The sequence below is a fragment of the Citrus clementina genome, unplaced genomic scaffold (genome assembly GCF_000493195.1).
Source record: "Citrus clementina cultivar Clemenules unplaced genomic scaffold, Citrus_clementina_v1.0 scaffold_7, whole genome shotgun sequence".
In the NCBI taxonomy this organism is placed as follows: Eukaryota; Viridiplantae; Streptophyta; class Magnoliopsida; order Sapindales; family Rutaceae; genus Citrus; species Citrus x clementina.
The window spans coordinates 12,989,059-13,008,762 of NW_006262075.1; the positions used below are offsets into that span (position 1 = coordinate 12,989,059).

General features: G+C 34.8%; 3 protein-coding genes across 3 annotated transcripts in view; 2 read left to right on the plus strand and 1 right to left on the minus strand.

Annotated features, from left to right (window-relative positions):
* The first annotated feature begins 9,899 nt into the window (after nucleotides 1–9,899).
* On the plus strand, nucleotides 9,900–15,283 carry LOC18036827 (pyrophosphate-energized vacuolar membrane proton pump). Its single transcript, XM_006427378.2, has 8 exons — nucleotides 9,900–10,320; nucleotides 12,010–12,584; nucleotides 12,671–13,050; nucleotides 13,313–13,399; nucleotides 13,491–13,821; nucleotides 13,941–14,351; nucleotides 14,512–14,571; nucleotides 14,689–15,283. The coding sequence occupies exons 1-8, from the start codon at nucleotides 10,071–10,073 to the stop codon at nucleotides 14,893–14,895; spliced, it is 2,301 nt and encodes a 766-aa protein (XP_006427441.1). The 5' UTR covers nucleotides 9,900–10,070; the 3' UTR covers nucleotides 14,896–15,283.
* Nucleotides 15,284–16,665: 1,382 nt separating this feature from the next.
* The window catches only part of LOC18036828 (arogenate dehydrogenase 2, chloroplastic), a 5,159-nt gene continuing 2,120 nt past the window's right edge, over nucleotides 16,666–19,704 (plus strand). The window contains exon 1 of the mRNA XM_006427381.2: nucleotides 16,666–17,999. Within this exon, the coding sequence (XP_006427444.1) occupies nucleotides 16,831–17,970 (1,140 nt within the window). The 5' untranslated portion in view covers nucleotides 16,666–16,830 and the 3' untranslated portion in view covers nucleotides 17,971–17,999. The remainder of the gene's footprint in view (nucleotides 18,000–19,704) is intronic.
* The window catches only part of LOC18036840 (codeine O-demethylase), a 3,071-nt gene continuing 2,585 nt past the window's right edge, over nucleotides 19,219–19,704 (minus strand). The window contains exon 5 of the mRNA XM_024181179.1: nucleotides 19,219–19,698. Coding sequence (XP_024036947.1) covers nucleotides 19,541–19,698 — 158 coding nt within the window. The 3' untranslated portion in view covers nucleotides 19,219–19,540. The remainder of the gene's footprint in view (nucleotides 19,699–19,704) is intronic.

Below are 19,704 nucleotides of genomic sequence, written 5' to 3' on the forward strand. Positions count from 1 at the left end.
AAATTTGGCTAATTAATTTGTTCTTAAAAGGAAATTAATTAGCTATATCTCATATCAGAGAAATTTTAGAATACATTTATTGTATTATAACCAATTAAAACATGCATGACATGTGTAATTGAGTTTAATACAACCACCACTTACATGATAGTTTATAAAATAAATACACACATGTCATGATATTATTTGTTATTGTATGACTAATATGGTACAATAAATATATTCTAGAATTTCTCCTCGCATCATCCAAGAAAAAAAAAATCCATTGGAAAAAGAAATATTTACAAACTAATTACATATGGATGAGATATAATGTGTAAAAAAAAAAGAGTCAATTATAATTGAGATTTTTTTAAAAGAATTTTAGTTATGGGTTTGATAAAGAGAATGACAATAGTTTTATTTATTTTTATAAATTAAATATAAAAAAATATATGGTGATTAAAAAATATGGACTGTAGAGTGGTCTGATAACTAAAAGTATAATTATAATATATAAAAATATATTTGCAATACGCTTTTTTTTTTCATTTCTGCAAACATAAGTTGATTAGTAAATTTGGGATTTTTACATTAAAAAAATAAAATATACATGTTAAATAAGAGGAAATATGCAAGAATAAATATAAAATTGTGGAGAGAATCTTAAAAATTAGAGAGATGATTTCAAGGCGGAAAGTTTTGAGGGTATTTGTTTTGTTTTATTACGTCATGGTTCCGGAGTACTTGGTTTGCTAAACGACTTGGTTGGTGGGTTATCGCCACGTGGGATGATCATAGATTGCTTGTGATCTTCACTTTAGTTGACTTTGACAAAGTTTTGCACGAGCTGCTCGTGCACTTCACGCGCCTTGGGAAACGAAAAAGTACTGTACTCTTAGGGAGTATGAAGTTAGCAATACTCGCTCCCTTTGAATTTGTTAGTTTCTGTTTTTCGTTTCGAAATAGGTAGAATAGATTACAATTACAAATGCTTGCCTATTTAAATAATGTAAATGCAAGTTTCCTTATATGCTTTTCCAAAATGGGAACATAATTTATAATTTACCACAATTGAACAATTTTTTTCTGAAATCAACAAATTAGTTAGTATTTAGAAGATAATTTTTTTCATCAATAAATAACTCACAATCACTTAAGTTCGAATAATAATAGAAAATATTAATTGTGTTTAATACGTTAGATTTATTATTTTCATCTAATTTTATTTAAAAAAATATGATAATAATCCGAGATGTTTACCGTAATTTGAATAATGTAATTACATTAAAAACTTAAGGAGATATCAAAAAATATTAATACGTACCCACCATGTCTCTACTTTTTCTATGATAATTATAAAAAAAAAAAAATCAATTCTTTAACAAATCCTCTACAATTTTCTTTCGACTTACCATAAATTTTGTGTGGCATCATACGAAACCTTATTAAACAAATGACGGTAACACAAAAGATCGATCACACAAATTTGTTATGAGATTCTAAATATAAGCCATTTGTAAGCTAAATTTGGCGAGTTTACAATTTTAGTGAAGCAGAAAATTGCATTCAATTGATGCTTGCCCAGTTGCCCAAAAGTCAATTAAGGTAACGGAAATCAAGCAGGGGACCACTAGACGGTGGGGCAATTTTTGATGTGTGGTTATTGATCGGCTTGGCGTATTAGGTGGGACCGTGTATTAATGAACCGCATTTGTGGAATTTTTTCTCCTTGAACTCCATTTGTGGAATGTCTAAATAAATAAAATTATTTTTTCCAATGAAAACGATTATAAATCATGAGTAATGATTTAGTAGCCTATTATATTCAATTTATACGTTGTTGTTTTGTTAATTCACAGGTTTAATATTGTTTATAAAGAGTCGTAAAATTTGTTATGTATCAATTACTCACCATATGAATGACACTATTATACACTAGATTAATTCTTTATAAATCATATTGTCAAATTGAAATAAAAAATCAAGACAATTCAAAGTTGGAATCTCTATCACATAGTAATTCAACAACGCAAAATGGAATGAAAAATCTCCCATCCATCCATCCAACCAAAAACAAATTTTGACATTGGTAAGGATTATAATTACAGCTCGGAAGCCAATCTAAATTGGGCATTCAATTCAAGTTGGTTTGTGCTGAATGAGGTTTGGCCAACCACTAACATTAATACATTATTAGTTAGTTACCATGTCTTAAATTATTAATAAAATTTAAAAGCTAAAAAAGCTGGTTAACAACTTATATCCTCCAATTGCCAAACTGATATCGTATTGTTTGTTCCTGGCTAATGTCAATTCATTAACAAACGTTCTTAAATTGTTAAGAGATGGATTGGGAATGTAGATGTGAAAAGCACTTTTTGAATCCTGAAAAGGTTTTGAAAATGCTGTTAGATAAAAGCACTTGTTTTGTTTGCCTTTTTCTTTTCGTACTGGGCTTTGGGCCTCTAGTTATTGATCTCTTCTTAAGCCCAAGTTTTTGTACATTTTCCACGATGTGCCTACTTAAATTTCTACTTCTTGACACGTGGTTATCCTCTAATAGTCTGTCTTCGCATTTTGTACTTTATGATTGAAGTTGGCCGCTATAAGTTAAAACCTTAGAATGTAAATTAGTTTAATTTTACACTTTTGTAATGAAAAAATAGTTATATCTTTAAATTTTTTTTTAATTATTATTTAAAAACTGTATTTATTATGTATTATTAACTTTTGTTTTATAATGATAATTTTTTTACAATAATTGTAGTTTAAAAGTTACAATATTTTAATTTTAAACAGTGTCTAAATCCTAAATTTGGAGGCATATCAATATGTAGATCCGTATTCAAACAAATTTACAAACTAATTAGTATTTTGTTAGGTTTAAATGCATCATTTTTGTTTTGACGTTTTGATCTTATTTTACATTTTTTTTATCAACGATTACACGTTTGAATCCTCGTGATGACATTACTGTTCTTAATGGTCAATAATTAATATATTATTTAAACTTTCAGACACATATTTAATCTAAAAATCGATGGTAATTACACACTTTCATAAGATTATCATCGTAATCCTCTTTTTCATCATCATTCTTATTTTATAAATATTAATCTTAGAATGCAACAAAATTATTTTTCAACGTGTACAAGGCCCCTGCCATATGGCTGATCCGAAATTATCGTGAGAGTTTTTTAATTCATACGAGCGTAATCGAGCCAGTAGTCAGTTGACAATAGCTTAAAAATTTGTGCCAATAAAAAGAGGATTAGAAGTTTTTAAAAGAGAATAAATAGTTGGTTGAGCTTAGCTGCTTAGGCTCAAATGCATTCCCTTTAATGGGCTGAAGGCCCAAGCCTAATTTCATTAGCCACCAGCCGACCGAAGTGGGTTCCTCGCAACATTGAACCGGCCAGCCTAGCCATTTGAAATAGAGCCACGTCAGTTATCCTAACATGTGAGTCATGAAACCAACTGGGCCTTGGCCCAGTGGCCAGGACCTGCACTCACAACTGTGAGCGCAGCAGTTCGAGCCCCCGTGACGTATGTAGAAGTTATTTCCTTCCTTAATTATTAAATGAAGGCAGTCTTTTCCCTTTTGAAATGTGAGTGGAGTAGACACCTCTCGAATATTAGAGAGGGTAAAATCTGGGCAGTGCTGTATAAGAATTAATGTAAATTAGGCCTAGTAATTGTCTGATTGTAAATATCAGTTGTAAATCTCATATAATATGAGTTGTAATCTGAGCATTAGTCTCATGTAATTCAAAAAACATGTGAGTCACGAGCATCCATCCATAAGATGCTAGTTTAGTAAATTTACAATTCATAAAATCTATTATTCAATAAATGAATGGCAAATGATATTCATATTCAAGTCCAGATTCAAATGCTGGGATTAGTAATATTATTGTTTGAAATAATAATGCAATCAAATTAAATCTACGGCGGAAGTAACACAAATAATTGCACATGAAAAGTTTAACGGGGATCTCTGTGTTAGGGGAACTATGGTTACTAAAACATATAAAGAGTTCGTTCAAAGAATTGTTGGCATTTGATTGAGACACCACCCATTTTAGATATTTATATAAATAAAATCAGGAACGAAATCAAAGCTTGATTTGAATTACCTAGATGAGCCTTCCCTGGTAGGCATGCTTTTAAAATATTATAATATGTTCTAGAATGAAATCATACATTAAATGAATATTATAAATGCCATCAACGTTTCTCTCTCTCAAATAAAAAAATATCTGCAAACAGATGTATTTTATGGGCTCAGCTATTTTGTCCCAATGAGATAACCCAATTGTATCAAGAAAATAAGAAAGGGAATAACCCAACCATCCAAGGATGTTAAATTTTAAATTTATTATAGTAAAAATATTGATAAATTGGTAATTTTAACTAAAAGTTTTTTTTTAAAGCAAATCTCCATTTAGGATCTATGTGATTGAATTAATTTGATAATTTTACAAAAAGAATTATGGTAGTTCAATAAATGACCCGCATAGTACAAAAATTAATAATATATTAATATATGCTACTAGAATATTTACATGCCATTTGTATAAAGATAGCCAATATTTACAATGTAACAGCATAAAAGATTGTTGACTATTTTCTAAGGTAGGTCGAATCCTTTTATTATAATTTTAATGACTACAAAAGTTAATTAAACATGATATTTTAAAAACCATATCATCACACTCAAAATTTCTTACAACCACCCCACCCCATATGTAAATGTTAGTACACGAGGGGGAAAAATGAAAAACAGTTTCCTAAGGTGGATATAACTTATGATTATTATAAGCTTACCTTGCAAATAATACATGATTTACCACAGTCTTACCTATAATATCATGGAAAAATTAAATAAACTCTAATCTTTTAAATAGTTTGAATCAATGTGTCGAAACCAATAACACCCGGCACGTTGATTTGAATTGACAAAAATCCCAATTGGGTATGTTTTATTAATTGTTTAATTGAAGGAGAGGCACACGAAGATTGCTTCAAATCACCGGACAACATAATTGGGTGAGCTTGAATTATTAAAAGGAAAAAAAGTTATCCCGTTGCGTCATAAAACGTTCTTATTAATCTAATAATCATGCCGCTATCATAATACTTTAATTGAAATATTCAATCAAGTGCAATTACAATCGTTAATCTATATCGATCGGCACATGTCATTTAATAAAATATTTCATGTCTTACAAATCTAGGAACTTTCTCGATGAACATAAAATTAAAAAAAAAATGAAAATGGGAAAGGAAAGCAACAACCCATACAATAAATTATAACGTTGCTTTGTTGCTTTGCATCAATTCGAAGAAGCAAGCTTCTTTATGTTACCTTTTTTTTAAGAACTAATTGTCACATCGTCTAACTCGTATGATTTTGAGTATCACAAAAGCATTCAACCCATACATCGATTTGATTTTGATAACTTGTTGACACTTCAAAGCTTCATGGCCGTTGGCTTTAGCAATGATTTTCACTCGCATCTCTTCATGATTCCCACATATTTCACCTTCTCTTTTTTTACTTTCTTTTTGCTACGTCTATAGATTAGCTCGTTTACATAATCATGTAACCAAAATGCTTCATGATTTATTTACAATTATTAATGGTTCACGAATAATCATCAATACTACCAATGTTGTCGCTCTCTCTAGTCTTAATATCTTATCATCAATCACTAAACGCACACTCCACCGCTACCATATTATCTTCCTATCACAATCATATAATTAGCCACCATACATTCCTCATACAAGATCCACACATCACATCATCATCACCAACCCCCTTTTTTTTTTTTTAAAAAAAAATGGGAATATAGAGGATTTAACTAAAAATAGATTTTCAAAGAACAAAGACATAACCCAAGTACAACATATTGCCTTATTTGGGATTGCTTTTAAAAGATAAACAACATATTTCATAGTTCTTGATAAAAAATTATTTGATAATATTTTTATATATTTATTTGATAATCTTTTTCTATTTTGATAGTCGATAAGAGTTTTTTTTGCCCTTTTTAAGTATCTTATAAAATAACTCACTAGATAATTAATTAATAACAATTATAGAGTTTTTATTAAATAATCACATCATATTTTCATATAAATCCTACTTTGTAAATAATACAACCCTAAGATATTATTATCACCATAATTATTACATTGACGTTTTTACGAGTATTGAAATATTTTCGTATTGTACTTTTATCTTCAAAATAAATATCATCTAATTTTAAACAACTTTATTTATTTATTTATTTATCTATTTATCTATACACATAAATATTTAGTTTTTGAGTCATAACAATTACAAACTAACTCTTAGATCTGAAGTTTCCTAATATAAATATTAAAAATAAGCGTCTACAAATTTTATTATCGTTATTATTATTTTTCAGAGAGAAAAAAGCATATCCAATTAGATGTGCTAAATCCATTCCCAAATAGGACAACCCAGACGTGGACGTAATACTTTTGTTACTTTCCACAGGTACTTGAGTTCTATGTTCTAACATGCAACAGCTGTTAAATTTCAACGAGGTACCCGATTGAAGGGGTGATTATGAAATTTGCCCCTCTTTACGTTACGTTGTGCCCGCAACGACTGGGAACGTTATAGGGGTGTGTGTGTGGTGGTCAGTAGTGCGATCCAATCGAAATCATTAAAACAACTGTAAGTGGGTCCCACCGGGTTAGGATGGGGACCGCGAAACAAAAAACAAGCTTCCTTGAGAGGCGAGTCTTAACCTCGAAAGGCTCTAACGCAACACTCACTCGCACATACACCCCCCCCCCCCTCGGGCCCTCACTCACAAAGCTTGCTGGCCACCCGCCTTAACTTTCTTGAAAATAAAGCGAAACGAAAGTACAAAACTCCACTATTTTGGCTACATTACAAAAACTCTTTTTTTTTTATAATTTTTGGTGTAAAGACTCTTGCTATTTCCACTCCACTTCATTTGAAATTTCATTCCTTCGTTATAGCAGACGTAATTATATACCAGATGAATCATAAACGAACGAAAGAAAGAAAAATTACAAATGGAAAACAATGGCACCGAAATGGACTAATGTGAATATTACTAATTTTATTGAGTTATAAGAAAATTGTGTTAAGGACAAAAACTTAGTTTAACTTATTATGGTATAGTTAAAAGTAATTTTTTAAAAATTATTGGGTCATCAAAGAAGTTTTTTAAGTACCACACAATCCAAGCTAATCCTCACTTACCTTCACCTTTGATTACAATAAAAAAAATTTGATATTAAAATGCACTAAAGATGCCTCAACAAGTAAAGGCTGTAAACATATAAGAGGGAAAAAAAAGTGAAGATGGAAATTTGTATCGAAAGATATCCTAATAGAATAAAAAAAAAAGAGTTGTTTTAGGCAAGAAAAATAAGCGTAACTAATTAAAATGGTTTATCTCTCTATGTTGTTAGAGATTAATTTTGGGAGAAATTTGTGGTGCAAATGTGGTATCGTGCCACAGTTGCATCCAGTCGTTGGATACCAGTAGATCCCATTAATTTAAATATATTTAATGACTGAATGCAATTATGATACAGTACCATAATTATACCGTAGCCTAATCCTTAATTTTGTAGATGTAGAAGAAAAATAAGACTAAATGAAACTAGAATTAATAAAAAAAAATCAATCAGGTGCGTGTAGTTGCATACTGTGCCGATTTATCATTACTAAACTTGTGTCGTGGGACCTATAATTCTACCGATAAGTACTTGCTGTGTTTGTAATTGTGCACCAGATCAGGACTCCTAGTAAAAATATTACAACAAATGTCGTAAATTATTGGAGTGCAAGAGGATAGAGATGGAGTGGACATATAGAGATAAGACAGTGAAATAAAAAGAAATTTTTTTTTTAAAGAAAAAAATAATAACAAACGAATATTATCCGATTGGAAGCCATGCACGCCATTCAATGCACGCGACGTCACAAATCTCTCAAATCCGTTCGATAAACGTCTCAACGATATCCTTTGCAAATTACAATTAAGTCGCCGATAAATAATCCCGTGTTCTGGGCCGCACTGAAAATGGTTATGGTCACGCCTGTGCATCAAACCGCTGCCGCATATATTTTATGATTTTTATTAAATACTATATCAACACAAGCCAAATAATATCTTGAAGATAAGAGAGGAGCATTTACTATCTTGTCAATACATATGTGATGGAACCTATTTAGAGTATTAAGAAATATGAACCATTTTATTTTTCAGTTTTTAATTGAATTTCTTCCAAAATTTTGAATAATCGTTATAAAATTCTTAATGTTAATCCAAAAAATTAATCACTTCTAAAATTGTGAATAATCGTTATAAAATATGTTATTGCTTAAACTTGAATTACCTTAATCACGAAATGTATTCAGAGCCAGCCAAGCTACCTACAAAGGGCAAAAACAAAATCTCAAGATGGCAAAATATAATTATCATATTATTATTGTTTCTATTTTATTTTTATGTTAACAAAGATGGCAATGAAATTCCTATGCATTTAACTATTTAAGAGTGCGAATCACTGGATAATTCCTCACGATGTGAAAAGGCGACAAAGATGTAAAAATTGAAGAGCCGATTCTGACAGCGACAGTGATGCGTCTGAAATACGCGCCGAGTAATCAATTGATGCCGTTTTCCCGTACATCCCGCCCAACGCTACGCCCCTGCTCCGCAATCATCCACCGTAGGCTGACTTGATGATGACAAATCGCAAAAATATCAAACTACTCTCAATCATTTAAATTTACGCAACTTGATGATTGCTCAACTTAAATTTACTCCTTTTGGGATTTGGACGGATGAGGTCATGTTTCAAATTACATTTGGTTAATTTTTGCATAATTTTTTTTATATTAAAAACTATAATTTTTATGAAGCTACACTGCATGTTAGGAGTTAAAAAAAACGGAAACACTTATAAATATAATCTTACCATAATCATACACATCCAATTAACTTATTACTATCTTATTTTTTTTATCAGGTTTGATCTATGATTTATTATTTATAGATGTCGATAAGATTTTTTCAATTTATCAACACTTAAAGATGACATAACTCTAAAGTCAAGAACTCACTATTTAAGTTACTAAAGATACATCATAACTCAAAATAAGGTATTTTATGTTACAAACTTTGTCGTATAGTCAGAAAGTAAATAAAAATTAATAAAAATTGATCAATTGATCTTACTACCATATATTCAAACTATAAGACATAATATCTTAGGATACCATTGCCGCAAATATAGGAAAAAAATTATATCTACTTAATGATATTACAAAGTAGATAATATATTAGTTGAAGAAGGACTAATGAAGACATAAGTCGTTTGCTTTTTATTGTAAAATTAGGAAGTTAATGTTGCATTTAAATTTTGTTGATGAAATAAATTAAATAATTGGAGGAAAATCTTGTGGCGACAAAAATCTTTTATACATGAGAATTAAATAGGAATTAATTTTTTCGGTGCAAATTAGAGCATCTAACATGATTAAGATAAGTAATAAAAAATATGATTTAGATAAAATAAAATTATAATTACTTTCTATAATTAAGTACGTATAAATTGGCGTTGCACAAAATAATTATGATTGATGGTATAAAATTATAATAAATTGACATAATTGTCAGAAAATAATAATTATTACTTTTGAGGCAATCTTTTCATGTACTAGTTGTACCAAACAGTCTGTTGCTTTATTATTATTATTATTGTGATTAAAATTAATAATCTAAATTTCAACATGTCATAGAAACCAGAACGTGATGAGATCCATTACTCAATCCGACGGCTTATATTTGACACGCTAAAGCAGATCAACACATACAACAACAGCCTCGGCGGCACAAGATCCCAGCCTCTCTCCCATTCCAAAATATTCCAGCAAATCTCCAATCTATAAAACCATCCTAAAACAAACCCTCACAGACATCTTCACTTCATTTCTCGTGCTTCACTGCGTTCATCCCATTTTTCCTTCCCTCTTTTTTTCTTCGTTTTTATAATTTTCTTTCGCGATGGGATCGACGCTGCTGTCGGAGCTCGCGACGGAAATCCTGGTCCCGGTTTGTGCCGTGGTCGGAATCATCTTCTCGCTCGTCCAGTGGTTCATCGTCTCCCGCGTGAGGCTGACGCACGAGAGGCCGACGAGCAGCAACAGCGACAAGAAGAATGGATTCAACGATTACTTGATCGAAGAAGAGGAAGGGATTAACGACCAGAGTGTCGTTGCCAAATGCGCCGATATTCAGAGTGCTATCTCTGAAGGTGAGCTGCCGCCTCTTTGCTCTTCCGCGGTTTTTTCTCAGATCTCACGGTTTTGGTTTTAGATCTGGTGGCCTTTTTGTAATTTCATTTGTCTGAAGTGTACTGCTGCTTGCCTGTTTTTTGAAGTTATGAGCATGGAGAAGCCGCTTGGTCGCTAGGGAAATGCTAGAAAGTTGACGTTTTTTGGAATTTGAGCTTAAGCTTTTTTTTTACGTGGTCGTGGACGTGAAAAATTTTTTAAAAAAGGAAATTAATTCTTTTTTTTTTTAATTTTTTTATTATGTTAGAACTGAAGCTGTAGTTTCTGTTTGATTCGCTAGAAAGTGTTGGAAAGGGATAGGAAAGTTTTGAATTTTAAAATATTTTTGCTCATTTAAAACGTTTTTAATCGTTCGTGCCTCTACAATAATAATAGTATTTATATATTATTTTAATTTGAATTCTTACTTTGATCTGCTTAAATTAAGCTGTTCTCTCTGTTTGGTTGATGAGAAAGTGAGGCGAAGTGAGGAGGCAGTGAATATTCTTATTTTCTTACTTACAGATTTGATTGGAATGGTTTTCAGCTGTACTAGATTTGTTTGCTCATACAACATTACTATATTTTGTTTGTATATTAATTAAAATTTCCTTTATCATTCTTCACGGTAAAGAAATCCAAAAAAAGCTGCAATTTTTACGGTTTTGAGTTTTAACCCATGCTGCTTCTGGATCCGATTTTGAATTTTGTATTGTTTTGTTTATATAAGTAAATTTTAATATATATATGGATCTGTTTCATACTATCCTTTTTCAAAAGATATTATTCACATACGCGGCTTAAATGCATTTGTCTTTTTCTTTATTATGTTATTTATCTTTTTTGGGTGTTATTGTCAGCAGATGTGCACTGCACCGTTGTTAATACCGGAAATGGGTGATGTATCTTGGATTGCTGTGGTCCTCGTCCATATTTATATTATTGGATCTTGAATATTTAAATAGTTGTTAAATTTAAGTCATTTTTTTAAATTTTGATAAGAATCATAGTCATTTTAAGATCTCATTACCTTTGTTTATTTTGGGAATTGTTTTATTAGCTTAGGTGATATTATCTTCTTGGTTCCATTACTTTTTGTTCAAGTTTAAGGTTTCCGGATGTTTTTATAAGACTAATTGAGTACTACTATAATTATTTTAATAATAATTTTTCTGTTCCCTTTCCCAAGGAAGAAAGGAACCGTAGTAATAGTTAATAAAATGAAATCTGGAATGTTAATAAGTTTCCCGTGTATTTTAGAGAAAAATGAAACAAGGAATAATTATGACTGAAAGGTAAATTTGGAGGGAAAATCTGGTGCCCTTTTTGTTTGCCGATTATGCATGATATTATTTTGCAAGTATTAGAGAAGAGGATTCATGATGATTTCATACTGGTATTATGTGAAATCTAAATCATTGTATATTAGTTTCTAGTGAATTGAGGGTATTTCTCCGCTGAAATTACTGACCGGCATATGATATGCTTGTTTACATACCGGCTATTCTTCCATTTGATTTTTCCTTTTTGAGTTCATCTACCTCTTTTAAGAAGTAATTATGTACTTGTTTTGTCTGACCTTAACCTTTCATGTATTTTTCTCAATTAACTGCACTGTATACGTCAATGCTCATCATATTTACATATTAGTCATTGTTTGAATGCAACAGGTGCCACATCCTTTCTTTTTACTGAATATCAGTATGTTGGGGTTTTCATGATCGCTTTTGCAATTTTGATCTTCGTTTTCCTGGGGTCTGTGGAGGGCTTCAGCACAAAAGGCCAAGCCTGCACTTATGACCAGCAGAAGATGTGCAAGCCAGCACTTGCCACTGCAGCCTTCAGTACTGTGTCATTCTTGCTTGGTGCTATAACCTCTGTTCTTTCTGGGTTCCTTGGGATGAAGATTGCCACTTATGCCAATGCAAGAACTACCTTAGAAGCAAGAAAGAGTGTCGGGAAGGCTTTTATTGTTGCATTTAGATCTGGTGCAGTGATGGGTTTCCTCCTTGCAGCTAATGGTCTTTTAGTGCTGTTCATTGCAATCAATCTTTTCAAGCTGTACTATGGTGATGACTGGGAGGGACTTTTTGAGGCCATTACTGGTTATGGTCTTGGAGGATCATCCATGGCTCTCTTTGGAAGAGTTGGTGGTGGAATTTATACCAAGGCTGCTGATGTTGGTGCTGATCTTGTCGGAAAGGTTGAGAGAAACATTCCAGAAGATGACCCAAGAAACCCAGCTGTAAGCCATTTATCACTTTTGATAGAAGGTTTTTTTATTTATATTTAATGCTTTTGCTGATTTTGGTTAAATTTTTACCTTACCAGGTCATTGCTGACAATGTTGGTGATAATGTTGGAGACATAGCTGGCATGGGTTCTGATCTTTTTGGCTCCTATGCTGAATCATCCTGTGCTGCTCTTGTCGTTGCATCCATCTCATCTTTTGGAATCAACCACGAGTTCACTAGCATGCTGTATCCTCTGCTCATCAGTTCTATAGGCATCCTTGTTTGTCTGATCACAACGCTCTTTGCTACAGATATCTTTGAAGTCAAGGCTGTTAAGGAAATTGAACCATCATTGAAGAAACAGCTTATCATCTCTACTGTTCTTATGACTGTTGGAATTGCAATTGTTAGCTGGATAGGCTTGCCATCTTCCTTCACAATTTACAATTTTGGAGCTCAGAAGGTTGTGAAGAACTGGTATGTTTCAAACATGTTCTTTGCGAATTGGAATATGCATTAAATGATGAAAGTGGTCCGTACACGACTGATTTGTCTGTATCTTCTGTACGTTACATCACATCTGTTGCTTTTGAAATGTCCTTGTGATTTAGATTTGTTGTTCTGAGTTTATGAGTCAGTTGCTGGCTTGCAGGAAGTAGTGCATGCTTGTGCCAGATATCGTTAATGGCACTACTAACATGTCAATAATGTCAGGTTTAACATGGTCTTGATTTTGCAGGCAACTATTTTTATGTGTGGCTGTTGGTCTTTGGGCTGGACTTATCATTGGGTTTGTGACTGAGTATTACACTAGCAATGCATACAGGTACATTTTTAAGAGAAGTATTAGGTTGAGTAGGTCTCTTATTGTTTCTCTTGAGTTTCCTGTTTTGACCCTGTGTTTGCTTTATTTGCAGCCCTGTGCAAGATGTTGCCGATTCCTGCAGAACAGGAGCTGCCACCAATGTTATCTTTGGCCTTGCCTTGGGATACAAATCTGTCATCATACCAATTTTTGCCATTGCAGTCAGCATTTTTGTTAGTTTTAGTTTTGCTGCTATGTATGGTATTGCTGTGGCTGCCCTTGGAATGCTTAGCACTATTGCCACTGGCTTGGCCATTGATGCTTATGGCCCCATCAGTGACAATGCTGGAGGCATTGCTGAGATGGCTGGCATGAGCCACCGCATTCGTGAGAGGACGGATGCCCTTGATGCTGCTGGGAACACGACTGCTGCCATTGGAAAGGTACTTGATTTTCTGCTGGAATGTGTTTGACTTTGTATTCTTGGAATTTGTTAGCATCTTTACATGATATCTCTGGTTTTTGCAATGTCCATTGAATTTTACTTGTTGTTTGACATTAGGGATTTGCCATTGGATCTGCTGCGTTGGTGTCTTTGGCTCTATTTGGTGCTTTTGTGAGCCGTGCTGGAATTACAACTGTTGATGTTTTGACCCCCAAGGTCTTCATTGGTCTGATTGTTGGTGCCATGCTTCCTTACTGGTTCTCAGCCATGACAATGAAGAGTGTGGGAAGTGCAGCTTTGAAGATGGTTGAGGAAGTCCGCAGACAGTTCAACACCATTCCAGGTCTCATGGAGGGCACTACCAAGCCTGATTACGCTACCTGTGTTAAGATCTCAACCGATGCATCCATCAAGGAGATGATTCCTCCTGGTGCTCTTGTCATGCTCACACCCCTCATTGTTGGAATCTTCTTTGGTGTGGAAACCCTTTCTGGTGTGCTCGCTGGCTCCCTTGTTTCGGGTGTTCAGGTAATACTGGAACTTTGATTTATCATGTTGTTCTTGCAGAAGTTTACGATTAATTGCAAAGACAATTTTAGTATAGGTTTTAGATTTGAGGTTGACTTGGGTGAAATCATGGATGTTGAATAAGTGAATATGTGGTGTGCTCTGGTATTTGCTTTAACAGATAGCAATATCTGCCTCCAACACTGGCGGTGCATGGGATAATGCCAAGAAATATATTGAGGTAAGCAGTTTATCAAAAATCAAGCTGCTTATCCTTTTAACCTGAGTTTCTTTCGGATGAATCAACAATTTCTTAAGCCTTGAGTGGTAATGTAAATTTTGTGTGGTATTTGTATAGGCTGGTGCCTCAGAGCATGCAAGGACCCTTGGCCCAAAGGGTTCTGAGCCACACAAGGCAGCTGTGATTGGTGATACCATTGGAGATCCACTGAAGGATACGTCAGGCCCATCTCTAAACATCCTCATCAAACTCATGGCCGTTGAATCACTGGTGTTTGCTCCTTTCTTTGCCACCCACGGTGGCCTGCTTTTCAAGATCTTCTGAAGAAAGAGATAATGTGAAATACATTGCGGAAGAGGGTCATTGACTTTTGCTTTCGATTGTAACAGTATCCTCACCCATCCTTGACCTCTACCGACCAACTTTTTCCCCATGGTATGGGGTTTTAATTTAGTTTCCTTAGTTTCCAGTGAATACTGTTTTTGATGCGGGGATGAGATGACGATGATGATAAATTGAGATGGTTAGAATGACGACGGAGATGCTCTTTTTCATGTTGAAGGGGGAGACACGGTGGTGAAATGTTTTGGTCTATTTTATTTTTATTATTATTTTTTGTCCTGTGTAGTCTTAGAACAGCTTCCTATCAAACATTTTGTTACTTTTTGATGCAATGAAAGTGCACTTGGACCGACTGGTTGTGGTTTGCTGATTTTGGTTTAAGGTGGTATATTGATTGCACTTTTATAGTCTGATTCTAGCCTAAGCTCTCGCTAGATGGACTCTTGACCTTGATCCTTGATGCACTTTGAAGTGGACCCCTGTGCCTCTGGGGTACAGTCTAGAGGTCTATTGAGTATGGTTAACAGTGAGATGGTATCTGTTCTTACTCCATATTCTTTTAAAACAGGGATAAAGAAGGTTCGAATGATGTTGCGGGCACCAGCGCGCTATTATTTGGCCCCAAGAGCAATTTGTTAGAAATTCTCATTTGTGCGCAAGAGGGGGTGGATCGGTGGGTGCTGATTTATGCGATTTTTCCTTGCGAATTTTTGGTACCGGCGTTTGTACAGTATTCATATTCTTGGTCTGGACATCAGGATCTCCTCTAGAAAGGGATGGGAAACAATGCATAAGACGATGAAATGTAGCTGTTATAAAGTAGTTGTACCCTTCCAGGTGTACAAAGTCTTAAGATGTATAAATATGAGAGACAGAAAACGTGTTAAGCTTAATGGAAAGTCACACGACTCGGTTCCTCCAATCAAAACTTGACACGCTTGAAGTCTGTTGTGTGCAAGAGGGGTGGGTATCGGACAGGATCGGATTCAGATGGATCTGATCCAATCCGAACTTGGATTTAGCTTCAAATCCGGTTGGATTTGGTTCGGACTGAATTGGATTCGGATCAATTCGAATAATCCGATTGGATCTGCACGCACTATTGCTTAAAAAAATAAAAATGTTAAAATGAAAATAAATTAAATAAAAACCGAAACCTAATTCGTAAATCAAGTAAACAACTACTGATCCACTGAAAGTCTGAGGCCAAACATGCCATGAATACACTACACCGCGAGGGCAAATAACCCAGCCGCCACGACGTCCTCCAAACCCATGCCGCACGCCATTGAGGTTAGGTTCCAGATGAATAGCTGACAACCACTTGTTCATGGTAATCTATTAATCCCAAGGCATGACAACTTCCAACGATTTGTGTTTGAATTAACTAATTTGATGCTATCTTTACTCTCTCTTTTACCAATACATCAAAGCCATAATGTCAGCGGGCCAATATGGTGTTGAGACACTCAATTCTCAGCATGTGTTTTCATTAATTACAAATTTCGTAAATTTTTTTATGAAAATTGTCAAAAAGGTCCCAAATCCAAATTCAATTTGAGTTCATCCGAAATCCAAACTCACGTGGACCGATCCGAGTATGAACATATTTAAAATATCCATCTGACCCGTAAGATTTGGATTCGAATCGAATTATTTAAAATTCGATCCAAATCGGAAATTGCCCACCACTAGACTGTGCGCTGGCGCACCGCAACACACTTCGTACAAACACATTACACGTGCACGCATGACACGATACAAAGCAAAAGTTGTCAAATCAACGTTTGTTTCTCTGTCTTTGTTTCCTCCTGCAGGTTTCCATCAATTGCGTTAAAACCAGTTAACCACAATAGTGTATTGGGGCGTCTCTGTTGCTCTTCCTCCTCTTCTCAGTTCTCTAATCTCTTCCCAACAATGTTCTCGACAGCGTTCTCGACAAATCTCCCCAAAACAATCCCATCACTGCCGCCGCCACCACTACACTCATTCCCTCCAATTGTCCCCTCATTTTCCCTCCCACTTTCCTCCCCCAAATCCCGCCACCACCAGGGTCCACTCCGCCACGTCATCCGCGCAATCGACGCCGCCCAGCCCTTCGACTATGAATCCCAACTCCACACCCAGTACGTGAAGAGCACGTCCCTCAAAATCGCCGTCATTGGCTTCGGCAACTTTGGCCAATTCCTCGCCAAGGCCTTCGCCCGCCACCACCACACCCTTCTCGTCCACTCCCGCTCCGATCACTCCCCCGCTGTCCGTCAACAACTCAACGCCCCCTTCTTCGCCGACCTCAACGACCTTTGCGAGCTCCACCCCGACGTCGTTTTGCTGTCCACCTCCATCCTCTCCACCCAATCCGTCCTCAAATCAATCCCCTTCCAGCGGCTCAAACGCAGCACCCTCTTCGTGGACGTCCTTTCCGTTAAAGAATTCCCCAGAAACCTCTTCCTCAAGTACTTGCCTCAGGACTTTGATATTTTGTGCACGCACCCAATGTTTGGCCCCGAGAGTGCAAAAAGTTCGTGGGAAAATCTCCCTTTTATGTATGATAAGGTTAGAATTGGAAATGACGAGGAAAGAATCAAAAGGGTTGATAAATTTCTTGATGTATTCGCGAAAGAAGGGTGTAGGATGGTGGAAATGAGTTGTTTTGATCATGATAAGTATGCGGCGGGGTCTCAGTTTGTGACTCATACAATGGGGAGGGTGTTGGAGAGATTTGGAGTGGAGTCGTCGCCAATTAATACCAAAGGCTATGAGACATTGTTGGATTTGGTGGATAACACGAAAGGGGATAGCTTTGATTTGTATTATGGGCTGTTTATGTATAATAAGAATAGTTTGGAGCAGTTGCAGAGGTTGGAAATGGCTTTCGAGAGTATTAAGCAGCAGTTGTTTGGGCAGATGTTTCGGGTTTATAGGAAGGAGTTGTTCGGGAGTGCAGAGGAGGAGGAGGAGGAGAGAGTCAGGCTTTTGTCTGCAACGAAAGAGACTCAGAATGGTGCTCCTGTGGAGCAGGCTTCTGTGGATAGTGAAAGATTGGAAGGATCTTAAACTTAAAGCAGAGATGTTCTGTTTTTGCGGTATGCATTATTGCGAATTTCTTGTTGCATATGGTATTTTTTTTTTGAAGTTATTATGGGTTGCCAGATCAGAATAGAATGAATATGACCGTTTTTCTGAATTCCAAAATACCTTATGTACACTTCTATTTTATTCTTTTTTTTTTTTTGGTTTTTCCGGCGTAATGAATGAATAATTTACTTTATATTCGGCGGCATAATGAGTGAAAGATTGGAAGCATCTTAAAGCAGAGATGTTGTGTTTTTGCGGTATGCAATTTTGTGAATTTCTTGTTGCATATGGTATTTTTCTTTTGTTTAGTTTTGCAGTTAGCTTTGTTAGTTATTTTAGCTTCTCAGATCAGAATGGAATGGATATGACCATTTTGCAAATTATGAATTATTTTCCATGTATGTATGTATGAATGCATGTATATATATATATGTATGTATGTTTGTATCTGTATATGTATATGTATATGTATATTTGGGTGTATCTAATGAATTAATAATTTGCTTTATACTCGATGGCTTTAAGTTGTTACTGTTGGCCCTTCGACTTTTCTTATTAAGAAAGGATGCAAGGTGGCTACAGGGTGAAAGGATGCAATGAGGCTACATGGTGGTTTTTAATCACTTAAATCATTGTGTTAATAATTCATTTTCTCAGTTGTGAAAATGAGAGAGCTAATCTGGCTTTGGTCTGCATAGTTAGTAGACTAAACCATTGTAGAGTTTACTGCAGTGGATTAGCTACTTCTGGGAAATTCGTCAGAAAGTAGGTCTTCTCTTTCAGGAAATAGTGCTATTGTTGCTAATTATTTTTTTAGTGGGAAAACATAAAGAATTATTCTTAAAATGCATGTAGACCAGAGAGATCCCTACAGTTTAAAATGCTGAAACTGTTGGGACACTGATGCAGTAGAAGTTTAATGTTCTAATATTCTGTTGATTTTAGAGAATACTGGAATAAAGGAACAAACTAAATTCATGTTGATTCGAAATAATACCGCAAACCTAGGGCTAGGAGGTCAAGACTCGTTGATTTTGCATAATATTAAGAATTAACTAAACTCAAAAACTCACATAGAGCTTTAAAAACTGAAAATATTATTGAACTCAAATTTGCCTTCAAAGGCTACAAGAGAGGGCTAGTAATTATCCTAAACTATGAAGAAAAAGGAAAACAAATTCCTAAACTAGTAATAAAAGAACAATAAACTTTTAGTCAATATGAGAATTAATTTAAATAGGATAAGGATCCCTAATCTGCATCAGACATTGTGATGATGCATCTTCCTATGCAACTAAAAGAAGAATGAAGATGAATATTCAACATAAGGTCTAACCATGCTCACATGGGTGGCGTGGGGATTGGGCTGCTTATAGGCTAAATCTTTTGAAAAAAAAAAAAAATGAAGAGTCACCCATAAGGTCGTGTTTATTTAAAAGCTCTAGCATTAAGTTTCACAACCACACAAAACGAAGAAGGAAAAGAAAGATGGAAGGATAAAGAAGTGACAGAACATGAGACTATTCTATCAGTATGCTACAGGACAATATCACACTTTTGCGGTGTGAAGTGCTCGCTGTCCTTTCTGGTAGTATTCCCAGTGAATGTTGGCGTAATCTTTCATGTTCTTGAATAATCTTGGGCATTCCTCGTTGATTAAGCCATTTTCTGGTCCAATCTCCTTGTTCAATTCAGGTGCATAAAATACTACTA